General features: G+C 48.1%; 1 protein-coding gene across 1 annotated transcript in view; it reads left to right on the forward strand.

Moving 5' to 3' along the window:
* The window catches only part of GALNT2 (polypeptide N-acetylgalactosaminyltransferase 2), a 186,176-nt gene that overhangs the window by 140,823 nt on the left and 25,832 nt on the right, over positions 1–19,521 (forward strand). The window contains exons 4-10 of the mRNA NM_001193103.3: positions 950–1,048; positions 1,304–1,371; positions 1,623–1,688; positions 9,984–10,105; positions 11,090–11,177; positions 14,264–14,351; positions 15,391–15,494. Coding sequence (NP_001180032.1) covers positions 950–1,048; positions 1,304–1,371; positions 1,623–1,688; positions 9,984–10,105; positions 11,090–11,177; positions 14,264–14,351; positions 15,391–15,494 — 635 coding nt within the window. The remainder of the gene's footprint in view (positions 1–949; positions 1,049–1,303; positions 1,372–1,622; positions 1,689–9,983; positions 10,106–11,089; positions 11,178–14,263; positions 14,352–15,390; positions 15,495–19,521) is intronic.

Genomic DNA, 19,521 nt, shown 5'->3' on the forward strand with positions numbered 1-19,521 from the left:
CTGCCCGGGGTCTTGTTCTCTCAGGATTCTCTGGAGCATCACCTCTCTGCTGGCGTGTTTTTCAGGTCACGGAGCTTTCGAGGGACTTGCAGTGCCCCTGATGTTGTTCCTGCTGAGCCCGACCTCCTTTTGCTGGTCCTTGCTGTTGCCTAGTGGGTGATGGCTCAGCATCTTCAGCCCAGGGCTCTAGAGTCCTGTGTTCTGAAACAGCTTTTCTGGGCCCTCACAGCCTTGTGTCTGTCTGCAGGGAAATGCAGACAGAGAAGGGCAGACTCGAGAAGTGCTTGTTGCAGTCTGCCCACAATTTGCAGGGACTTTATTCAGCCTGGTCCCTGGTTCTTTCAGTGCTGCTGGAAGTAGAAGGGGAGCTGATGGGCTCAAAGGCCCAACCATCCTCCCCTCTCCCACAGCAGCCTGCAGGACTGGCACCTAGGACGACACAGTCTGGCAAGGGGAGGGGTGTGTGTCCTGCGATCCAGGACCAGGGTAGAGCCAGATACCAAATACACCTCAGCTAAGAATCCCAGCAACCCACATGCTTGCTGCAGGCAAAGTAGGAAAGAAGAAAAGAGCAGCATCACACAGTTGATTCCACGCCTCAGAAGTAACCGCTGTGAATTGTGAAAAGCACATCTATATAGGTGTATCAGCATGTGCGACTGAATGGGAATTCACTGTTTCGAAACACTTTTTTTTTTTTAACACATTAGAAAGATGTTCTCAGTATGTTACTTTTTGCTGAAATCTTTCATCTCTTAAACTGTTGCTTTGGTTGTGTTTTCCTGTTTCCTGATGTACCCTTGTCACTGCATCTCATAATAGGCCAGTGCCTCCTACAAACAGCAGGTTCACCCCGAGTGCTGTCCTGCAGGGCCAGCTGCCCGTGCTGTCGGGGCTCGCTGGGGTTTGTCCCAGCTCATGGTTCAGGTCCCTCTTTCTTTTCCTGCAGGTGTCAGCGGAAGCAGTGGCGGGTAGATCTGCCAGCCACCAGCGTGGTCATCACATTTCACAATGAAGCCAGGTCAGCTTTGCTGAGGACAGTGGTCAGGTGAGGCCCACACCTGCCACCCGTTCCCACCCACTGAAGCTTAGAGGGGCCTCCCCGGCAGGGATGCAGAGCAAGAGCCAAGTGCCCAGCACAGCCAGGCAAGGGCTGTCCGGGGGAGCAGACAGGTCCCCTGACTGTGCAGCACAGGAGGGGCTGGCAGCTCCTCCATCCAGGACTGGGGCCAGGGGATGAGAGTTTCCCACCCCCATCACACCCCTGAAAGGCCTGCAACTTTATCTTTCTGCCTTTCCTCAGTGTCCTTAAGAAAAGCCCGCCCCACCTGATAAAAGAAATCATCTTGGTGGATGACTACAGCAATGACCGTAAGTAGAGACCGATCCCCCACCCCCACCCCCTCCTTCTGGCCCTTCTCCTGGGCCCCAGCCTTTCTGGGCTGTGGATGCTAAGGACAAGTTTGAAGAAAAGGCCTCAAGAAGTGGGAGCAGCAGAAAGAGGGCCTCTCTGAAACCCCAAGGGGCTCATCAGCCCATAGGTGATGGAAAATCACCATCCCTGCCCCCCAAGCCCTTTGTAAACTTGAGGTTCAAAAGCTTTGCTTCTTTTCTTTTCCCAGCTGAAGACGGAGCTCTTTTGGGGAAAATTGAGAAAGTACGTGTACTTCGAAATGATCGGCGAGAAGGTAAGACTTCTCTTAATTCAATACTAAAACAGTTGAATTCTGACTTTTCCTGAACCCAGTAATAATGTGAAGAAACATTTCAGCTACAGGAACAATTAACTGTCTGGTCTTTTGTCTGCCTCCCTCCAGCACAGCCTCTTGGGAGCCTCTCCCAGCAAACATAGGAAGGACATTAAAAGCTTACCTAATTGAAATTGTGCACGAGGGCTAGAGTTCAAATTACATTGTTATTTATGTATTTAGAAAACTGGCTTCTCTCTTTCACAACCTAGGAAATCTTATCAAGTCCCTTGAGTACTAGAATTAAGAAGAAAAACTGAGATTTAGTAATGAGAACTTTAATGACTCCATGCTTCAGGCATCTGATAAAATAACTGGGATTCAAGTTTGACAGCTTGCCCGAGGTGAACCATCCAAAAAGGGGAAAGAGCACTGTAATTACATGCTTACTGGATTTGCAAATGCCAGCCTTGAAACCTGCTGTCAGTCTTGTCTTTGCTGGAGCTGGGCTCATCCAGTCCACTTTATTGGCAGTTGGAAGAGAGACTCCAGAGGGGAAGGCATTACTTTGAAGTGTCTGGAAAGAAACTGAAATCACAGTGTAATTAACACCCAGTGCATCCATGCTGGTAGAGAGCTAATGGCTGGATTCTTGGCTCTTCCAGGGTCCTGAGAACCTTTCTGTAGGGAAAACGGCAGAGCTTTAAACTATGTGCTGTTTTTGCTATTTGAGGATGACTGTTGATCCTGGAGTGGTGGCTGTGGCCTGTGATCAGTGAACACTGTCTTTCATCTGGTCCCCTGTGTGCTCCAGCTGGAGTCAGTCTTTCTTAGCAAGAATCTCATCAGCCAATAAAGTGGGTGAGCCTGTTAGGGCGATGTCATCAACATCATATTTTAACCAACAAAGATCACCAATCCAGATGTTCGTGATGCATAAACAATGGGGTCAGCCTTGCCGCCAAGCAAACTGTTTGCTGGACTTATATCTGTCCCTCAAGCTTTGATTAAACCAAAATCTTGCACTGTACTTGCCCCCAAAGAAGTTACATAATAACTTGTTGAAATCAAAACCAAAGTGTCGTCTGGTACGGGGAAAAAAGGTGAAGAGGAAAAAAAAAAAAGAAAAATTATCTTTCATGTTGGCTGTTGTAACTGGCAAACTGCATGCTAGCCATATCAGAGTGCCTTTAACCTGCTTAGAAATCAAAAGCAGTGTTTCTAAAAGTAACCTGCCATTTGCTTCAAGTTAGGCTGTTCATGTGGAGGAGAACCCACCTTGTTTTGGGAAAGAATGAAGAGGAACAGCTGTGGGAAGCCAGATTGTGATAGACCTATGTGGAACACATGAGGAATGAGATAGTTGAGTCAAAAAACACACACACAAATGTGTGTGTGCCTGTGTGTGTGTATCCCATATAGTTAAACATATACAGAAGTGCTCACAGCAATGCTGCTAGATGACAGAGCAAGCCAACTGCTTGAAATCTTACAGTGAAGGAGCAATCCTGGGGTCGTTTAGTGCTGGGAGTTAATTGTGCCAGCGTTCCTTACCTGGCTTTTGATTATAGTCACCTAGGGAACCTAAAAGAAGACCATTCCTGGATGCTACCCACAACTGAATTAGAATTTTTAGATGTCTAGGGGTGGGGCCTGGGCATCTGCATTTTGATAATACCGATGTACTTTGAAAGTTTGAAAACCTAGTTGTTGTACAGATGGAAACATTAAGGTTGAAAGAAGTTAAGTTGCGTTTTCAAGATCATCCAGCTATTTAATGACAGTAGTGGGGCCAAAACCATGTTCATAAGCCGAGTTCTCAATTTGTCCCATGTGCTTTTTGTTTCTTTGTTCCTACTGTCCTGCCTGTTAATTGATTTTTTCCAGGTTATTGATATATATAATTGACATAAAATATTGTATTCATTTGTGGTATACAATATAGTGATTTGATGTATGTATATATTGTGAAGTGATCACCACAGTAAGCTTAGTTAACACCCATCACCTCACACAGCTCCAAGTTCTTTTTCTTATGATGAGAACTTTCAGGATCTACTCTCAAAGCAACTTTCAAATATACAAAACAGTATTATTAACTACGGTCACCACGCTGCACATCACATCCCAGAACTTTTATCTCATTAACTGGAAATTTGTGCTTTTTGACCACATTCACCCATCCCCCTCCCTCTGCTGCTGCTGCTGCTGCTAAGTCGCTTCAGTCGTGGTCGACTCTGTGCGACCCCATAGACGGCAGCCCATCAGGCTCCGCCGTCCCTGGGATTCTCCAGGCAAGAACACTAGAGTGGGTTGCCATTTCCTTCTCCAGTGCATGAAAGTGAAAAGTGAAATTGAAGTTGCTCAGTCGTGTCCGACTCTTAGCGACCCCATGGACTGAAGCCTACCAGGCTCCTCTGTCCATGGGATTTTCCAGGCAAGAGTACTCTAGTACTCTTGAGGGCTCCCTCCCTCTAGCAACCATCAATCTGTTCTCTTTATCGTTGAGATAATTTTTTTAGATTCCCATATTAGTGAGCTCACTGAGTATTTGTCTTTTTCTCTGTTTGACTTTTTTCGTGTAGCATTATGCCCTCAAGATCCATCCATATTGTTGCTGCAAATGGCAGTGTGTGTGTGTGTGTGAGTGTGTGTGTGTGTGTGACATTTTCTTTATCCATTTGTCTATCAGTGGACATTTAGTTTGCTTCAGTGTCTTGGCTATTGTAAATAATGCTGGTGATTTTTATTTCCTTGGAATTGCTAGATCGTACGGTAGTTCTACTTTTAATTTTTGAAGACTGTCCATACTGTTTTCCATAGTGAATACACATATTTACATTCCTACAAACAGTGTACAAGGGTTCCCTTTTCTCCACGTCCTTACCAGCACTTGATATCTCTTGTCTTTTTGATGACAGACATTCTGTGAAGTGTGAGGTGTTTTGGTTTGAATCCCCTGATGATTATGATTATAATTATGATTATATATAATAAAATTATGATTATATGATACGGATATCATAAAATACATACCATATAATTATATGATATGAGTTATATGGTTATATAATTATATGATAAAATGTGATTATAATTATATAATTATAATACCCTTTATGTTGAGCACCTTTTCATGTACGTGTTGTCCATTTATATGTCTTCATTGGAAAAACGTCTTTTCAATTCCTCTGCCTATTTTTAATCAGATTATTTTGTTTTGTTTTTGCTATTGAGTTGTATGAGTTCTTTATATATTTTGGACACTAATCTCTTATCAGTTGCGTGATTTGCAAATACTTTTTCTCGTTCTATAGGTTGCCTTCTCATTTTATGAATAGTTTCTGTGTGTGCGTGTGTGTGTGTGCGCGTGCTCTGCAGAAGCTTTTTAGTTTGATGTACTCCCATTGTTTTTGCTTTTGCTGCCTTTGCTTTGGTGTCAAATTTTAAAAAAGATTATTACCACCACTTGGTGGGCATGAGTCTGAGTGAACTCCGGGAGTTGTGATGGACAGGGAGGCCTGCATGCTGCCATTCATGGGGTCGCAAAGAGTTGGACACGACTGAGCAACTGAACTGAACTGAATGTTAAGAAGCTTACCTATATTTTCTTCTAGAAGTTTTATGGTTTCAAGCCTTAATTTTCAGACCCTTAATCCATTTTGAGTTGGTTTTTGTGTATAACGTAAGATAGGGGTCCAGTTTCTTTCTTTTGCTTGTGGCTGTCCAGTTTCCCAACACCATTTATTAAAGAGATTATCCTTTCTCCGTGTGTATTCTTAGTTCCTTTGTTGTAAATTAATAGCCATATGTGTGGGTGTGTTCATTTCTGGGCTCTCCATTCTGTCTCATTGACCTATATACCTATTTTTATGCCAAGGACATACTGTTTTGATTGCTATAGCTTGGTAATGTAGTTTGAAGTAATTTTTGTTTATTTTAGTGTTCCATTTTCATATTTTTTGTAGCTTTTTAGCTATGCAGTTCTTATACTGGTTGCTCTGAGTGTTACAACATACATTTTTAACTTGTAACAGTCTATTTAGAGTCAATTACAACTTTATGTAAAACCTTGCAACAATTAATTCCATTTCTATCTCTTGTCCTGTATATTATTGTTGTCATATATTTCCTTCATTTGTTGTTATGATATGGTTTAAACCCCAAAATATAGTGTTAAAACACTTGATTTAAATAATGTTATCTTATAAAGAAATTAGAATATATAAATGGACTGTAAAATTTATCCTTGTATTTTTTGTTTCTAGTATCTTCGTTTTTTTCCATAGATTCAGCTTTCTGTCTAATGTCATTTCCCTCCAGCCCAGAGAACCTTTAAAACTTCATTTTTCTTGTAGGAAATAAAATCTCTCACTTTCTCTTTGTCTGAAAAGCCTTTCTTTTTCCTTTGTTAGTGAAGAGTGTGTTCTCTGAGTAGAATTCTGAGCTGACCATTCATCTGTCTTCCAGCACTGTGAACACGCCGCCCCACTGCCTCTGGACTCTGTCTCTCTGCTCATGTGTAGGCGTCTGAGCTGAGCATTCGTCTGTCTTCCAGCACTGTGAACACACCGCCCCACTGCCTCTGGCCTCTGTCTCTCTGCTCACGTGTAGGCTTCTGAACTGACCATTCATCTGTCTTCCAGCACTGAACATGCTGCCCCACTGTCTCTGGCCTCTGTCTCTCTGTCCACGTGCAGGCGTCTGAGCTGACCATTCATCTGTCTTCCAGCACTGAACATGCCACCCCACTGTCTCTGGCCTCTGTCTCTCTGTCCACGTGCAGGCGTCTGAGCTGACCATTCATCTGTCTTCCAGCACTGAACATGCCACCCCACTGTCTCTGGCCTCTGTCTCTCTGTCCACGTGCAGGCGTCTGAGCTGACCGTTCATCTGTCTTCCAGCACTGAACATGCCACCCCACTGTCTCTGGCCTCTGTCTCTCTGTCCACGTGCAGGCATCTGAGCTGACCGTTCATCTGTCTTCCAGCACTGAACACGCCACCCCACTGTCTCTGGCCTCTGTCTCTCTGTCCACATGCAGGCATCTGAGCTGACCACTCGTCTGTCTTCCAGCACTGTGAACACACCACCCCACTGTCTCCGATCTCTGTCTCTCTGTCTCACGTGTAGGCGTCTGAACTGACTGTTAGTCTGTCTTCCAGCACTGTGAACACGCCACCCCACTGTCTCTTGCCTCTGTTTCTCTGTTCACGTGTAGGCGTCTGAACTGACTCTTCGTCTGTCTTCCAGCACTGTGAACATGCTGCCCCACTGTCTCTCGCCTATGTCTCTCTGTTCACGTGTAGGTGTCTGAGCTGACCGTTCGTCTGTCTTCCAGCACTGTGAACACACCGCCCCACTGCCTCTGATCTCTGTCTCTCTGCTCATGTGTAGGCGTCCGTGTTGCTGGCTCCTTGTCTGCTGCAGGGTATTTCTTCTTGCTGATTTGCAGACTGTCTCTTTATCTTTGGTTTTAGCATTTTGACTGTGACCTGGTTATATTTGATTTGCCTTGCCTTTATCCTGCTCCAGATTTGCTGACCCCTTTGAATTTGTAAGTTGAAGTTTTCACTGAATTTGGGAAATCTTTGGGCTTCTATTTCTTTACATATTGTTTCATGCCTCATTCTTGGCCTCTAGGTGTACATATGTGTTATACCACTTGATATTATCCATAGGTTGCTTCAGCTTTTTTTATCTTTCAGTATTATTCTCTATTCACCAGATAGATCAGTCTTTATTGATCCATTTTCAAATTCACTGATATGGTTAATCTACTATTCAGCCCAGTCAGTCAATTTTTTATTTCAGACAATTGCAGTTTTCAGTTCAGGAATATCCATTTAATTCTTGTAGTTTCCATTTCTATGCTGAGATTCCCCATGTTTGCTCATTCCAATCATCATTTCCTTGGAGTTCTTGGATAAAGTTATTATAATAGCATCTTTAAAACCCTCATCTATTGATTTCAACATCTGAATCATCTCAGGATGTTTCTATTGACTTTTTTTCTCTTGAATATGGAATACATTTTTCTCTTCTCATGTCTGCTAATTTTTTTTATTTTATGTTGGAAATGGTGAATGATATGTTGTAGAGACACTGCTGCTGCTGCTGCTAAGTCACTTCAGTCGTGTCCGACTCTGTGTGACCCCATAGACAGCAGCTCACCAGGCTCCCCTGTCCCTGGGATTCTCCAGGCAAGAACACTGGAGTAGGTTGCCATTTCCTTCTCCAATGCATGAAAGTGAAAAGTGAATTCGCTCAGTCATGTCTGACCCTTAGCAACCACATGGACTGCAGCCCACCAGGCTCCTCCGTCCATGGGGTTTTCCAGGCAAGAGTACTGGAGTGGGGTGCCATTGCCTTCGTCGTGTAGAGACACTAGATTCTGTTATCTTTGTCTAGAGAAAGATCTTTGTTATATATGGTTAATTAAATAACCAGCTTATGACCTTGAACTTGTGTAGGTTTGTCGTTATGCTTCACTAGGATGAGTGTGTCTTAGGTGAAACCCTTATTCCTGAGACATAGTCTGTATTCCTAATGTTTCCCTGCTGGAGTTTCTGTAGAACTGCGGTGTTTACCAAACCCTTCTAGCTTGGCAGAACTCGAGTGCCAGAACTTGATTCCAGCAGAAATCTCCGTCCTTTCTGTCTTCTAATTGTTTATCTTCATGGACTCTTTAGGGTCTCCTCTGTGCCTGCAGGTCAGGAGTCAGCCAAGGATTTCAGGGATCACCAGATCCCTCCCAGGATCTCCTCCTTCTGTTTCAGCCACTCTAGAAACCCCAGACTCTACCCTCTGATACTTCAGCCCCAAACAGCTGCATTGCAGTGGATTGGAGAGTAACACTAGGGGGAAATCCCATGTAAAGAGAATTTTCGGTCCATGTGATTTTATTACTATTATTGTTTGGCTGCACTGGTCTTCACTCCGGTCCTCGGCCTGTCTCTGGGCATGGCCCGCAGGGGCTTCTCTCTAGTCTCAGCACACGCGCTTCTCCTGCTGTGCACATGGACCTGGTTGTCCCCACTACGTGGGATCTTACTTCCCCAGCCAGGGATCAAACCCAGATCCCCTGCCCTGGAAGGTGGATTCTTAACCATTAGACCACCAGGGAAATCCCTAATTCTCTTCATTTAGGGGTTGAATGCCCTCTAGTTGGAGAAGGCAATGGTACCCCACTCCAGTATTCTTGCCTGGCAAATCCCATGGACGGAGGAGCCTGGTAGGGTGCAGTCCATGGGGTCGCTAAGAGTCGGACACGACTGAGCGACTTCACTTTCACTTTTCACTTTCATGCATTGGAGGAGGAAATGGCAACCCACTCCAGTGTTCTTGCCTGGAGAGTCCCAGGGACGGGAGAGCCTGGTGGGCTGCCGTCTATGGGGTTGCACAGAGTCGGACACGACTGAAGTGACTTAGCAGCAGCAGCAGCCCTCTAGTTTCTGCCTGCCCTTGGCTACTCGAGCCCTTTCCAAAATTGGATTTTCCATTTTGCTCAGAGTTTATACTTGTTCTCTGGAACATGGTTTGCTACTTCATAATACCAAACCCAGAAATTGTTTGCCCGATCTTCCTGCTCTAACATTCAGGTCTTTAAGAATCACTGAAAACCCTTTTTGACTACTGTACTGTGTAAAGAACATACAACACTGTAGTGTCCTCACTGGTTGGGAATATTCTCATCGTCTCCATGTATTTATTCCCAGCATCTAGTGATGAATATACTATGTATGAGAAGACTTTGTGTGATAATAAAAGGTGTATATAATCAGCAGATCACAAGTATATAAATTTTTTAATGTGACCAAATAGTATAACTAATTTTGTGTAAAAGTCAAACAACTGGGCTTTATCTTTTATGTTAATTTGGCTTGTGATAAGTCTTTGAAGACAAAGACATTCACAACACTATTATCATTAAATTATTGCCATTAAAATTGGCTCCATTAGCACTTGAAGTGTCTGGGTAACACATTTCGTACCCTAGTTAATTAGAAAACTCTGTTGCCATGAAAGTAGTTTCGGAAGTTACACATTTCAGTTGCTTGGTAGAGACTTCAATTATGTAAAGGCCTTCCTCAGAAGGCGGTTTTTCAAGTTGTTTTCTCAGTCATCCAGTGAGCTTTAAAAAAAAAAGTCTTTATCTGGGTGACCTCAAGGCGGTGTTGATCCCTCCGCAAATGTGGGTGGTAAAGTCTGTGCCAGAGAGAGGGCTGCGTGAGGGGTGCGGGTGCTGGGTTCCCTCAGTTTCTCCCCTGACGTGCTTGTGCTGTCACTCCACAGGCCTGATGAGGTCGCGGGTGCGGGGGGCCGACGCAGCGCAGGCCAAGGTGCTGACCTTCCTGGACAGCCACTGCGAGTGCAACGAGCGCTGGCTGGAGCCCCTCCTGGAGAGGGTGGCTGAGGTGAGGGTGCGGCCGGGACAGGCCTCTGGGCGATTTCGTCCACTGTGGGAATCTGTCAGTAGGGAAAACCGCTTGGCACGTACAGGGGAGGGTGAGCAGAGGCTGCTGAGAGTCTGGATCGTCTAAGACAGCCCGCCCCCTCGGAGGGTCTTCCTTTCCTGCCCGGAGCTTTGCGCCCATTCTGAGCTCAAAGCAGGTAGAGTGCTGAGGACAGAGGCCGCAGGGCCCCCAGCCTGGCCTTGCCGCCCTGAGACCCGGGCTGTGGCTCGTGGGCAGGGGCAGCCCCAGCCACACAGGGACGCATGAGGCCAGCAGGTGAGCGGGGACTGCTCATCTTTGCCTCCTAGAAATGCTATCTCTAGTGTTACGTTCGGCCTCTTGTGACATCTCTGTTGCCATCTGCTTGTTTTATTGACTTTCTTTTCTTCCTACTAAGAAAGAGCTTCTTTGGGACAATAAAGCAAATGTAATGAAAGTGCTGGAGAAATATTAAAGGAACAAGTCATTCTTTTTGTACCATAGTCAGGAATGCAGATAAGCAGCAAATCATGAAACATGAAATAAAATGAAATAACTCAAATGACGTGTTGTAATCCTCACTACATAGTCTCATGCTAATGCTTGCTGAGATGCTATCAGCCACTCTTAATTTCTTCTTTGGGGTTAATAAAAATTGACATTTGTTCTTGGCTGTTAGGGAAATAAAACAAAGCCAAGAACAGTCCCAGGAGGTAGTTGTTCTCCACCAGTGAACATGTACGGGGCTACCCCCACCCCCTGGCACCTCCTCTGGGGCCGCGTGCTCTGTGCTCCTGACCCCCAGCACAGTGCAGGGCTGTGGGTGCCAAGCCAGGGGGCAAACCCCAGGGTGTGGGGCGGCGGGTGTTGGGGGCAGGGATCTCCCTCTGGGCACTGACGCTCAGGCCTCCCCCGTGCAGGTCCTGGTTGGTCCTGACACCTGCTCTTGCCTCCCCTGCATTTCAGGACAGGACCCGTGTCGTGTCCCCGATCATTGATGTCATCAACATGGACAACTTTCAGTACGTGGGCGCGTCTGCGGACTTAAAAGGCGGTAGGTGCTGCTTGGGGCCCAGCCTGTGTGCGGCTCAGTGCTGCTCCATCTCAGGTCAGGCGCAGCGATAACACCTGCATGCGGCCCTGCAGGTCCCCACCAAGAACGCGCCTGTGCTCAAGCCACAGGGCTCGTAAGGGGACAGAAGCAGCCTGGCCTCCCTGAGACTGCCTCCACGATTCCCATCCTTATCTGCTGCACTTACATGGCTGCAGGGACGTGTGGCTTGGTGTACACAGCCATCCCCATGGGAGCTGGTGGAGAGATGCCAGGCTGACGGGTGTGTCCTCTATACCCCACCATCTCCTTATAGCCTCCATCTCCTGCTGGAAACCCATCCACCTGGCTCTGCCCTGATTTCTGGGCCCCCAGGCCTGCACGGCCCACCCCTCCTGTGGCCTGACTGTCAGCCCCTCCCCACTAGCCACCACGTCCAGCCTCCTTCACAGCCCACCCCTCCTGTGGCCTGACTGTCACCCCTCCCCACTAGCCACCACGTCCCGCCTCCTTCTGGGGACCCTTTTGTCTGAATGATGCCACTAGTTTCGCAAGGGCCCTTATGTCTTGAGTGTGACGGTAAAAGCCACCCTCCACAAAGCGCCATAGTGAGGTGTCTGATCTTGTCTTTATTGTGCTCAGTCATGTCTGACTCTTCAAGACCCCGTGGACTGCAGCCTTCTAGGTTCCTTTGTCAGTGGGATTACCCTCGCAAGAATGCTGGAGTGGGTTGCCATTTCCTCCTCCGAAGGATATTCCCGACCCAAGGCTCGAACCCATGTCTCCTGTGGCTCCTGCACTGGCAGTCCTTACCATCTTGAAAACTATCGAAGGCCCCAAAGAACTTCATTCACGTGGGCTGTGCTGATGAGCATTTGCTGTGTTAGAAAGTAAGGCTGATGGTGAGAACAGGGAGTGATGCAGGCACACCTGTGCTGCCCGTGTGCACTGACGCCTCCTGTCCTGAAGCTTCCAGAAAACTCCTTCCTGCACTTTGGGAAAATGAGATCGAAAGGGGCCTGTAAAGCCTTAATATAAATATGAAAGGAGTTTCAGTATCACAGACCTCCAGAAAGGACCTGAGGACCCCAGGGGCTCCTGGACTCCACCTGGAGAGCTGCTGTTTTCATGAGGAGCTTCACAAAGCTGATGGGTACACAGGACTCATGCTAGCTGGCCCTGAGGAGCCAGCCCTATTGTCCCTGTGACCCAGGACTGTGTGTCTGTGGGGTGACCTGGGTCCCACAGGCTCTCCTGAGACCCAGGACTGTCTGTGGGGGTGACCTCTGGCCCACAGGCTCTCCTGTGACCCAGGACTGTCTGTGGGGGTGACCTGGAGCCCGCAGGCTCTCCTGTGACCCCAGGACTGTCTGTGGGGGTGACCTGGTACCCGCAGGCTCTCCTGAGACCCAGGACTGTCTGTGGGGGTGACCTGGGGCCTGCAGGCTCTCCTGTGACCCAGGACTGTCTGTGGGGGTGACCTGGGGCCCGCAGGCTCTCCTGTGACCCCAGGACTGTCTGTGGGGGTGACCTGGGGCCCGCAGGCTCTCCTGTGACCCCAGGACTGTCTGTGGGGGTGACCTGGGGCCCGCAGGCTCTCCTGTGACCCCAGGACTGTCTGTGGGGGTGACCTGGGGCCCGCAGGCTCTCCTGTGACCCCAGGACTGTCTGTGGGGGTGACCTGGGGCCCGCAGGCTCTCCTGTGACCCAGGACTGTCTGTGGGGTGACCTGGGGCATGCAGGCTTCTGCACGGCCCAGTGGTAAATGCTTCAAGTTCTAAAACTCAGCTGGTTGGCAGCCTGTCCTCTCAGAACTCAGCTAAGACCCAAGAACTCAGCAAAGCCTACTGTAAAGAGAGAAACAAGAGAGACATCAGAACCTTTGCCTTCCGTGTGTGCGATTTATTCACTCTTGATTCTTCACACCTCAGATGAGTGAACTCTTCTTCCAACGGCCAGGCACCCCAGTTTCTTTATGTAAGCTGAGGGGCTTCTTTTCCATCTCTAACATTTTGAACTGATTAGAAGATGGACTGTTCCAGACAGACACACAACTGAGGGTCAAGCGACAGTTAAAAAAGAAGACAGTAAAACTGAGACATCAGATGGAACCTTAGAAAGCAGAACACTGGGCCCCGCCAGGGAGCCCGGGGCTCTGGTGCCTCTTCCAGGCCGTGTTGTCGTGGGCAGGCCATGTCCCCTCTGCCCCTCAGCACCCCTGCCTGAGAAAAGGGGTGACCATCGTGCAGCCACTTGGGGTGGCTGGAGGAGGCCAGGGCTGTGATTGGGAGGCTCCCACCCAAAGCCTCACCTGGGGGCAGTCATGCTGGGAGGAGGCACTTAGGTTGGGAGACAAGATTGCGGAGGTTCTTAGTAAATGGTAAGCGTGTTTGGGGCTTTCCAGTTCAGGCCCTCGGCTGTCACTGTCATCCTTGGTGTGACTGTCCAGTTTGTCTTACCCCTCAAGAATTTGCAGGAGCTGAGCTGTCCTGGGCTCTCCTCCCGCAGCAGCTGTTTGTGGTGGAGCAGATGTGGATGGTGAGGTGACCTGCATGGGTGCAGCCCCATGCTGCCCCAGGGCTGGGCCAGGTGCATTCCGAGAGGATTTGGTGAAATCCCACGCCATGCGGCTCAGCTGCAACCAGCAGAGACTGAAGGGACCCAATTTGCGGCCCAGGAACCCGTACTCTTATCCTCTCTGCTCTCTCTCTCTCCTCCCCTGGGACCTTGTTAGGGGGTGCCTGGCAGATTTTTTAATCCATCCCTCTTCTTTCTCACCTCCTTACAGCCCTTGGGTATTACCTCACAGACTCCAGTTTCCTTATTTCACACTTACACTTTTTGGTTTTAGGAAAAACTGCCCCACAGTTTGTGTGTTGGATAAGCTTCCTGGGGAAGGATTTCAACGTGTGCCCAGCCCTCTGGTCTCCGTGTCCCAGTCTACTGCACAGTCTCTCTCTTCCCCCTGCATCATCTGTTTTTCCTTTCGTTTTCAGTGAATCCATCCAAATACCCGGGACGGAAGTACCAGCAGCAGGCAGCCCGTGCTTACAGCATCCTGTGTTTCTTTTCTCTTCTGTGACCTGCAGGTTTTGACTGGAACTTGGTGTTCAAATGGGATTACATGACCCCTGAGCAGAGACGGTCCCGGCAAGGGAACCCCGTCGCTCCCATAAAGTAAGTGCCAGGCGTCCTTCAGGTTCCCTTCTCTGAGGTCACAGGTGAGACGTCAGGCTCCAGCCTCATGTTCCCTCGGGACCTAGTCGCGCTCTTGTCTCCAGCCACACCCTCACTTGCCCTCATCTTCACTCAAGGGAGAGTCTCTGCCAACAGCTTGTAGAATAAAGTACTTTGAGATTTATTTTCTTGTACTTAAATACATCAGATCTGTCCAGTTCCACGTCCTTAGTGCTGATAATGTAGAGCATTTTCCACACAGGATGGGATCTCAGGCTGCCCTCAGGGTCTGGGCAGAGAGGTGGGCAGCCAGGGTGAGCCCCACCGCTGCCCCCGGTCAGTGCCCTTGTTCACCGGATTCTGCCCTCTGTGCGGAGGAGGCACCTGTATCACTGCCAGCTGGGCGGGGTCCCCAGGTGTGGTGGGGATGCCTGTCCGGGAGCACCTAGTTCAGGGGGTCCCTGCGGACACCGTCACTGTCTACATTGTGGTGTTTGTCCCCCGTCAGCAGGGAGCTCCAGCAGCATGGGGCCTGGACTTCTCACAGTGACTCCATGGAGACAGGGCTGGGGCTCCGCTGTTGACCTGTACCCAGGCTGAGAGGAAACGAGAAGATGATGGTTCCTCCAACAGAGGAAGAAGCTGTCCAGTGATGAGGATAAGAATAAGGGTAGCTAGTATCATCAAGCGTTTCCTGTGTGCGCTGGGTGCTTTAAGCCTGTTATTGTTTGTAATCCTCCAAGGAACCTGGCACAGAAAAGCCGAGTACTAGCCTGGGGCACACTAGCAAGCATCCCAGCCCAGCAGCTGCTCTCATGTAGGGAGGCTCCGTGCAGCCCCTCGCACTTGGGAGCATCTGAGCAGGGCACTGAAGCCAGCAGGGGTCAAGCTGAGAGGGGCCCCTAGAGCTCTGAGCTAAGGACCAGGCTGTGCTGTTGTTTTCAAGTCTTGTTTTCAGGCTTGACCTTGGCATTAGAATGCTGGTGATCTAACCATGACCTTCGACCTCTCTTTTCTCCTACCCTCTCTGCCTCTGTAGAACCCCTATGATTGCTGGAGGGTTGTTCGTGATGGATAAGTTCTATTTTGAAGAGCTGGGGAAGTATGACATGATGATGGATGTGTGGGGAGGAGAAAACCTGGGTACGTATGAGCCTTGTGTCTTTGGACACCAAACTGTTTCCATTCTGCTGAAACCATGGTCTTTTCTTGCCAACCAAGGGGTAGAAATGAAAAATGGAAGTTTTGGAGAAATTATTAAGTGAGAGTTTGTAGTATGGAGGTGCCAGTTGGAAAAGGTTTATAGAGACATTAAAGTGACCATGTAACAGACGTAATTAGTCCCCTTATAAAGTATAAATAGCACCCTTTTTAATCTTAAAAGTGTCTTGGGTTGGGCATTAGAATGTGTTTCCTTAAGAATGTAGGATGCTAGATACAGAGTCTTTGAAGGAAATTACATACTTGTTAATGTCATCCTAATTCAGGAGTTTGGAAAACAGACTGACAAAAATTGGGGGAACACTTGAGGCTCTAAGACTCATTTTTAGACACATAGGAGTCCCAGCAAAGCCTGTTAGACTAGCTGAATTATAATCATGGGGCAGGGACGGTTCTGTTTTGTTTTTGTTTGTAGTGCATGCAAATCATTTTTACCAGTGATTAGGGACAATTAAATTGTATAGAGTTTGGTCTTTATTGGCAGTTGCATCGAATTTACTGCATAAATATAGAAGGACTCTTGTTTCGTGTTATTTTTTTGTTTAGGGGGTTTTGTTTGTTTCACTGGGAGTTTCTGAGCTGAGTGTCCTCGCCTTTGAATGCTGCTGAGCTACTTTCTCCCCTGGGGAGGAGGAGAGAAGAAGGATGCTGCTATCACTTGCAGTCATGTTTACTTATAACAGAGACTTTGATTTTTTTGTTTGTTTAAAAGAAAAGACTAGGTTAGACAAGCCTGTTATTTTTCTCTCATTTTATGATATTAATGTGAGTGATAGCGTCTCCTTTGTGGAGAGAGGTTATCGCCTTGGTAGATTTTGAAAGCTTCTTAGATTCAGTGACTACACCCGGAGAAAGGACCTGAGTCAGATGCCTTTTGGATTTTTTTAATGATACACTGACGAGTATCATTACAAGCGAGGCAGGGCTTGATTGAAATCTTCTGAGCACAGAAGTCTTCAGAAGGATTGTTAATCTCCCGAAGGGAATTCCGAGTCACCTTTGCCCTGCTGGCACCCCTGGGGCAGCCCAGCCAGCCAGGATCACCACCTGGTAGCAAAGTAGAGCGGGGTTTGCTGTGTGCCATTAGGTTACGGTGGACGGAGGCAGCCAGCCTTTTAAAGCATCAGAATGTAGAAAGAGTATTTTTTTTTTAATTTGAATTTTTTTGTAGGCTCATTACTTTACAATATTGTGTTGGTTTTGCCATACATCAACATGAATCTGCTACAGGTGTACATGTGCTCCCCATCCTGAACCCCCTCCTACCTCCCTCCCCATACCATCCCTCTGGGTCATCCCAGTGCACCAGCCCCAAGCATCCTGTATCCTGCATCAAACCTGGACTGGTGATTCATTTCTTATAAGATATTATACATGTTTCAATGCCATTCTCCCAAATCAAATGTCAAAGGAGACTTTGCACTCGGAGACCAGTGGGAGGGGAGATATTCTTTCTCGTTACCTGGTTTATTGTTGGTTTGGTTTGTATGTTTAAGTACCTGTGCCGTGTGCGAGGTTCCCTAGAAGGGCTTGAGGGGTTCAGGTGGGGTGACACATGGTGGATGGGGAAGAAGGTCAGGGGTAATGTGGTCTGGGTGCTGCTGGCACTGTGGCACCTCCTCCCGTGACGGGCTCTGACATGGCCACTCTGGAGGGTCTTCTCCGATCAGGATTAAACAGGCACAGGGTTTCAGCAGGAGGAGCTTGCAATGAGTCTTTCTCGCATCTTGGCACTGCTCACACTTGATTTTCTGGGTGCTGCGAGCACACCCACTGTGGTTGTCCAGCCTGAGGGCTGACGTGGGTACCTATTAGGAGAGTCAGGGAGTGGGGATGCCCGAGTCAAATCCAAACACCCCCTCTTGGGATGCCTCACCAAATCTACTAGTGCTCCCAGATTTCCTCACCTACAGTGTAAATCTAATTAAAGCACTTAAAAAAAAACAGAGGGAATTCCCCGGTGGTTAGGACTCAGCACTTTCATTGCTGTGGCACCAGGTTCAGTCCCTGGTTGGGGAGCTAAGATCGCACAGCCTTCCATTGTGGCCAAAAAGGGGGAAAAAAATTTTTTTTAAATAAATAAAAAGGACAAAGAATGCTACCTCTGGCCCCTGTGAGATGTGGGGGTTAGACTCCTTAGGAATGTTATTTGTCCTTTTCAGCCCATCCCCACAGCCTTAGGAAGGATGCTGTCCACCCCCAGTGCATCATCTCGTTTCATGCTTTCTGGAAGGGACTGAGGTCTTGCTTGAGGTCTCGAGCTTATTGTTAGTAGAGCTAAGATACAGACACAAACTGCCTAATTATAACCACCATGTTTTCCTGAGTAATCAGTCATCCCTCGTCGGAGCCCAGTGAAATCAGTTGAACATAACTGTAGTTGTTTGTGGCCTTAAAACTCTCCCACCAGGTGTCTGAATGGCTCCCTTACTGGTTTAACAGGCTCCCCATACAGGAGCCAGGGAGTCTTCGTGGCCCTGAGTTTTGAATTTTCCAGATAGGCAACTATATCTTTGAATTTTATTTCCTTAGATACAGAGAGCCTCCTAGTCAAGTTTTGTTCAACACTCTGTGTAGGCTTGGTGGTTATGACCACACATTTCTAATATGATGAGGGAAGTGGCCATTAAATTCCCCAAACTGCTACACAGGGAGGTGTTTGGGGCTTCCACTCACTGGTCCCAGTAGAGATTCCTGCTGCCCTGCTCTCGCATGGGTGTCGCATGCCTTTGGCCACAGCCTGGGCACCTGCTGCCACACGAGGCCTTGTGTTCCGCAGGAACCCACCTGGCTCTGAGCCGTCTGCGCTGGCAGCAGTGACTGCGTGTGCCGCTCTGTCTCACTCCCCTGCATGTTGTCAGGGGTGCAGAGTGATGCTGAGGAAAGACCCTTTTATACCAACCTCAGGAAGTCTTTCAGAAAAACGAAGTCTAACCCTCCATCATTTCATATCTTGATTTTCCTGTGTAACCTATTTCTCGAGTTCAGTCACGTCCCTGCTCAGAGTGGGTGGCGATCGGGACGGGAGCCCGGCCGACTCCCCGCGTCCAGGCTGCTCCCAAGCGTGGTGCTCTGGGCTGCATGTGTGTGCACGTGTCATGACCCGCGCCTGCTTGTTCAGGTGCTGAGTCCTCGGGTAGACTCTGTGTTGACTCGGGTGAAGAGCAGGTGCTGAGTCCTCGGGTAGGCTCCGTGTTGACTCGGGTGAAGAGCAGCCTTGCTGGCCTGGTGGCTGCCCGGTCTGGTTGTTGTTCGGGCATCATTGGTCACTGGACTTGGCCGGCTGGCTGGACACCTGCTGGTGCACAGGGATGAGATAAGTTTTGCGATTTAAGGGGAGACATTGTTTTTGTCCCGGATGGAGGAAGTTCAGGTGCATGCGGACGCTCTGGGCACTTAAGTCTTAGAGGAAGGTGGTGAACACAGTTGCCTCTTACATCTACACTGGGGCTGATGTGGGCATTTCATGCCTTTGATCGTGGACATTCGGGCACAGTTGGTTGCCTTTTCTAACTTGGATCCTTAGGAAGCATAGTAGTACTCCACTGTGGAGAACCAGTCAGAGAGGAGTTCTGGGCCGAGTCTCACCCACAGTGTTGCTGATGTTACAGGGGTGCCTGCTCTGCTGCCAGGAGTCTTGTGTTCACAGTGGGTCAGGGAATCAGTCTTGTCCTAGGGCTTCTAGTCTGAATCTGAAAAATATTTCAAGTGTGCTCTTACTTTCTTTAAAATTTGGAATAGACTTCTTTCATGAAAACAAGGAATTTGGTGACACAGATAGAGCTGGCATCTGTAATTCTGCTCAGTGGTAAAATCTAAGATAGTAAATGTCCCAGTATGGGTAGTTTGTTGGGCATAAATTATTCACTTTATCTACACTACTTTATATTGTCTGTATAATACCACTGCTGTGCAGACACCCTCATTCAATCTTTAGGATATTTCATTC

The sequence above is a fragment of the Bos taurus genome, chromosome 28 (assembly GCF_002263795.3).
Source record: "Bos taurus isolate L1 Dominette 01449 registration number 42190680 breed Hereford chromosome 28, ARS-UCD2.0, whole genome shotgun sequence".
In the NCBI taxonomy this organism is placed as follows: Eukaryota; Metazoa; Chordata; class Mammalia; order Artiodactyla; family Bovidae; genus Bos; species Bos taurus.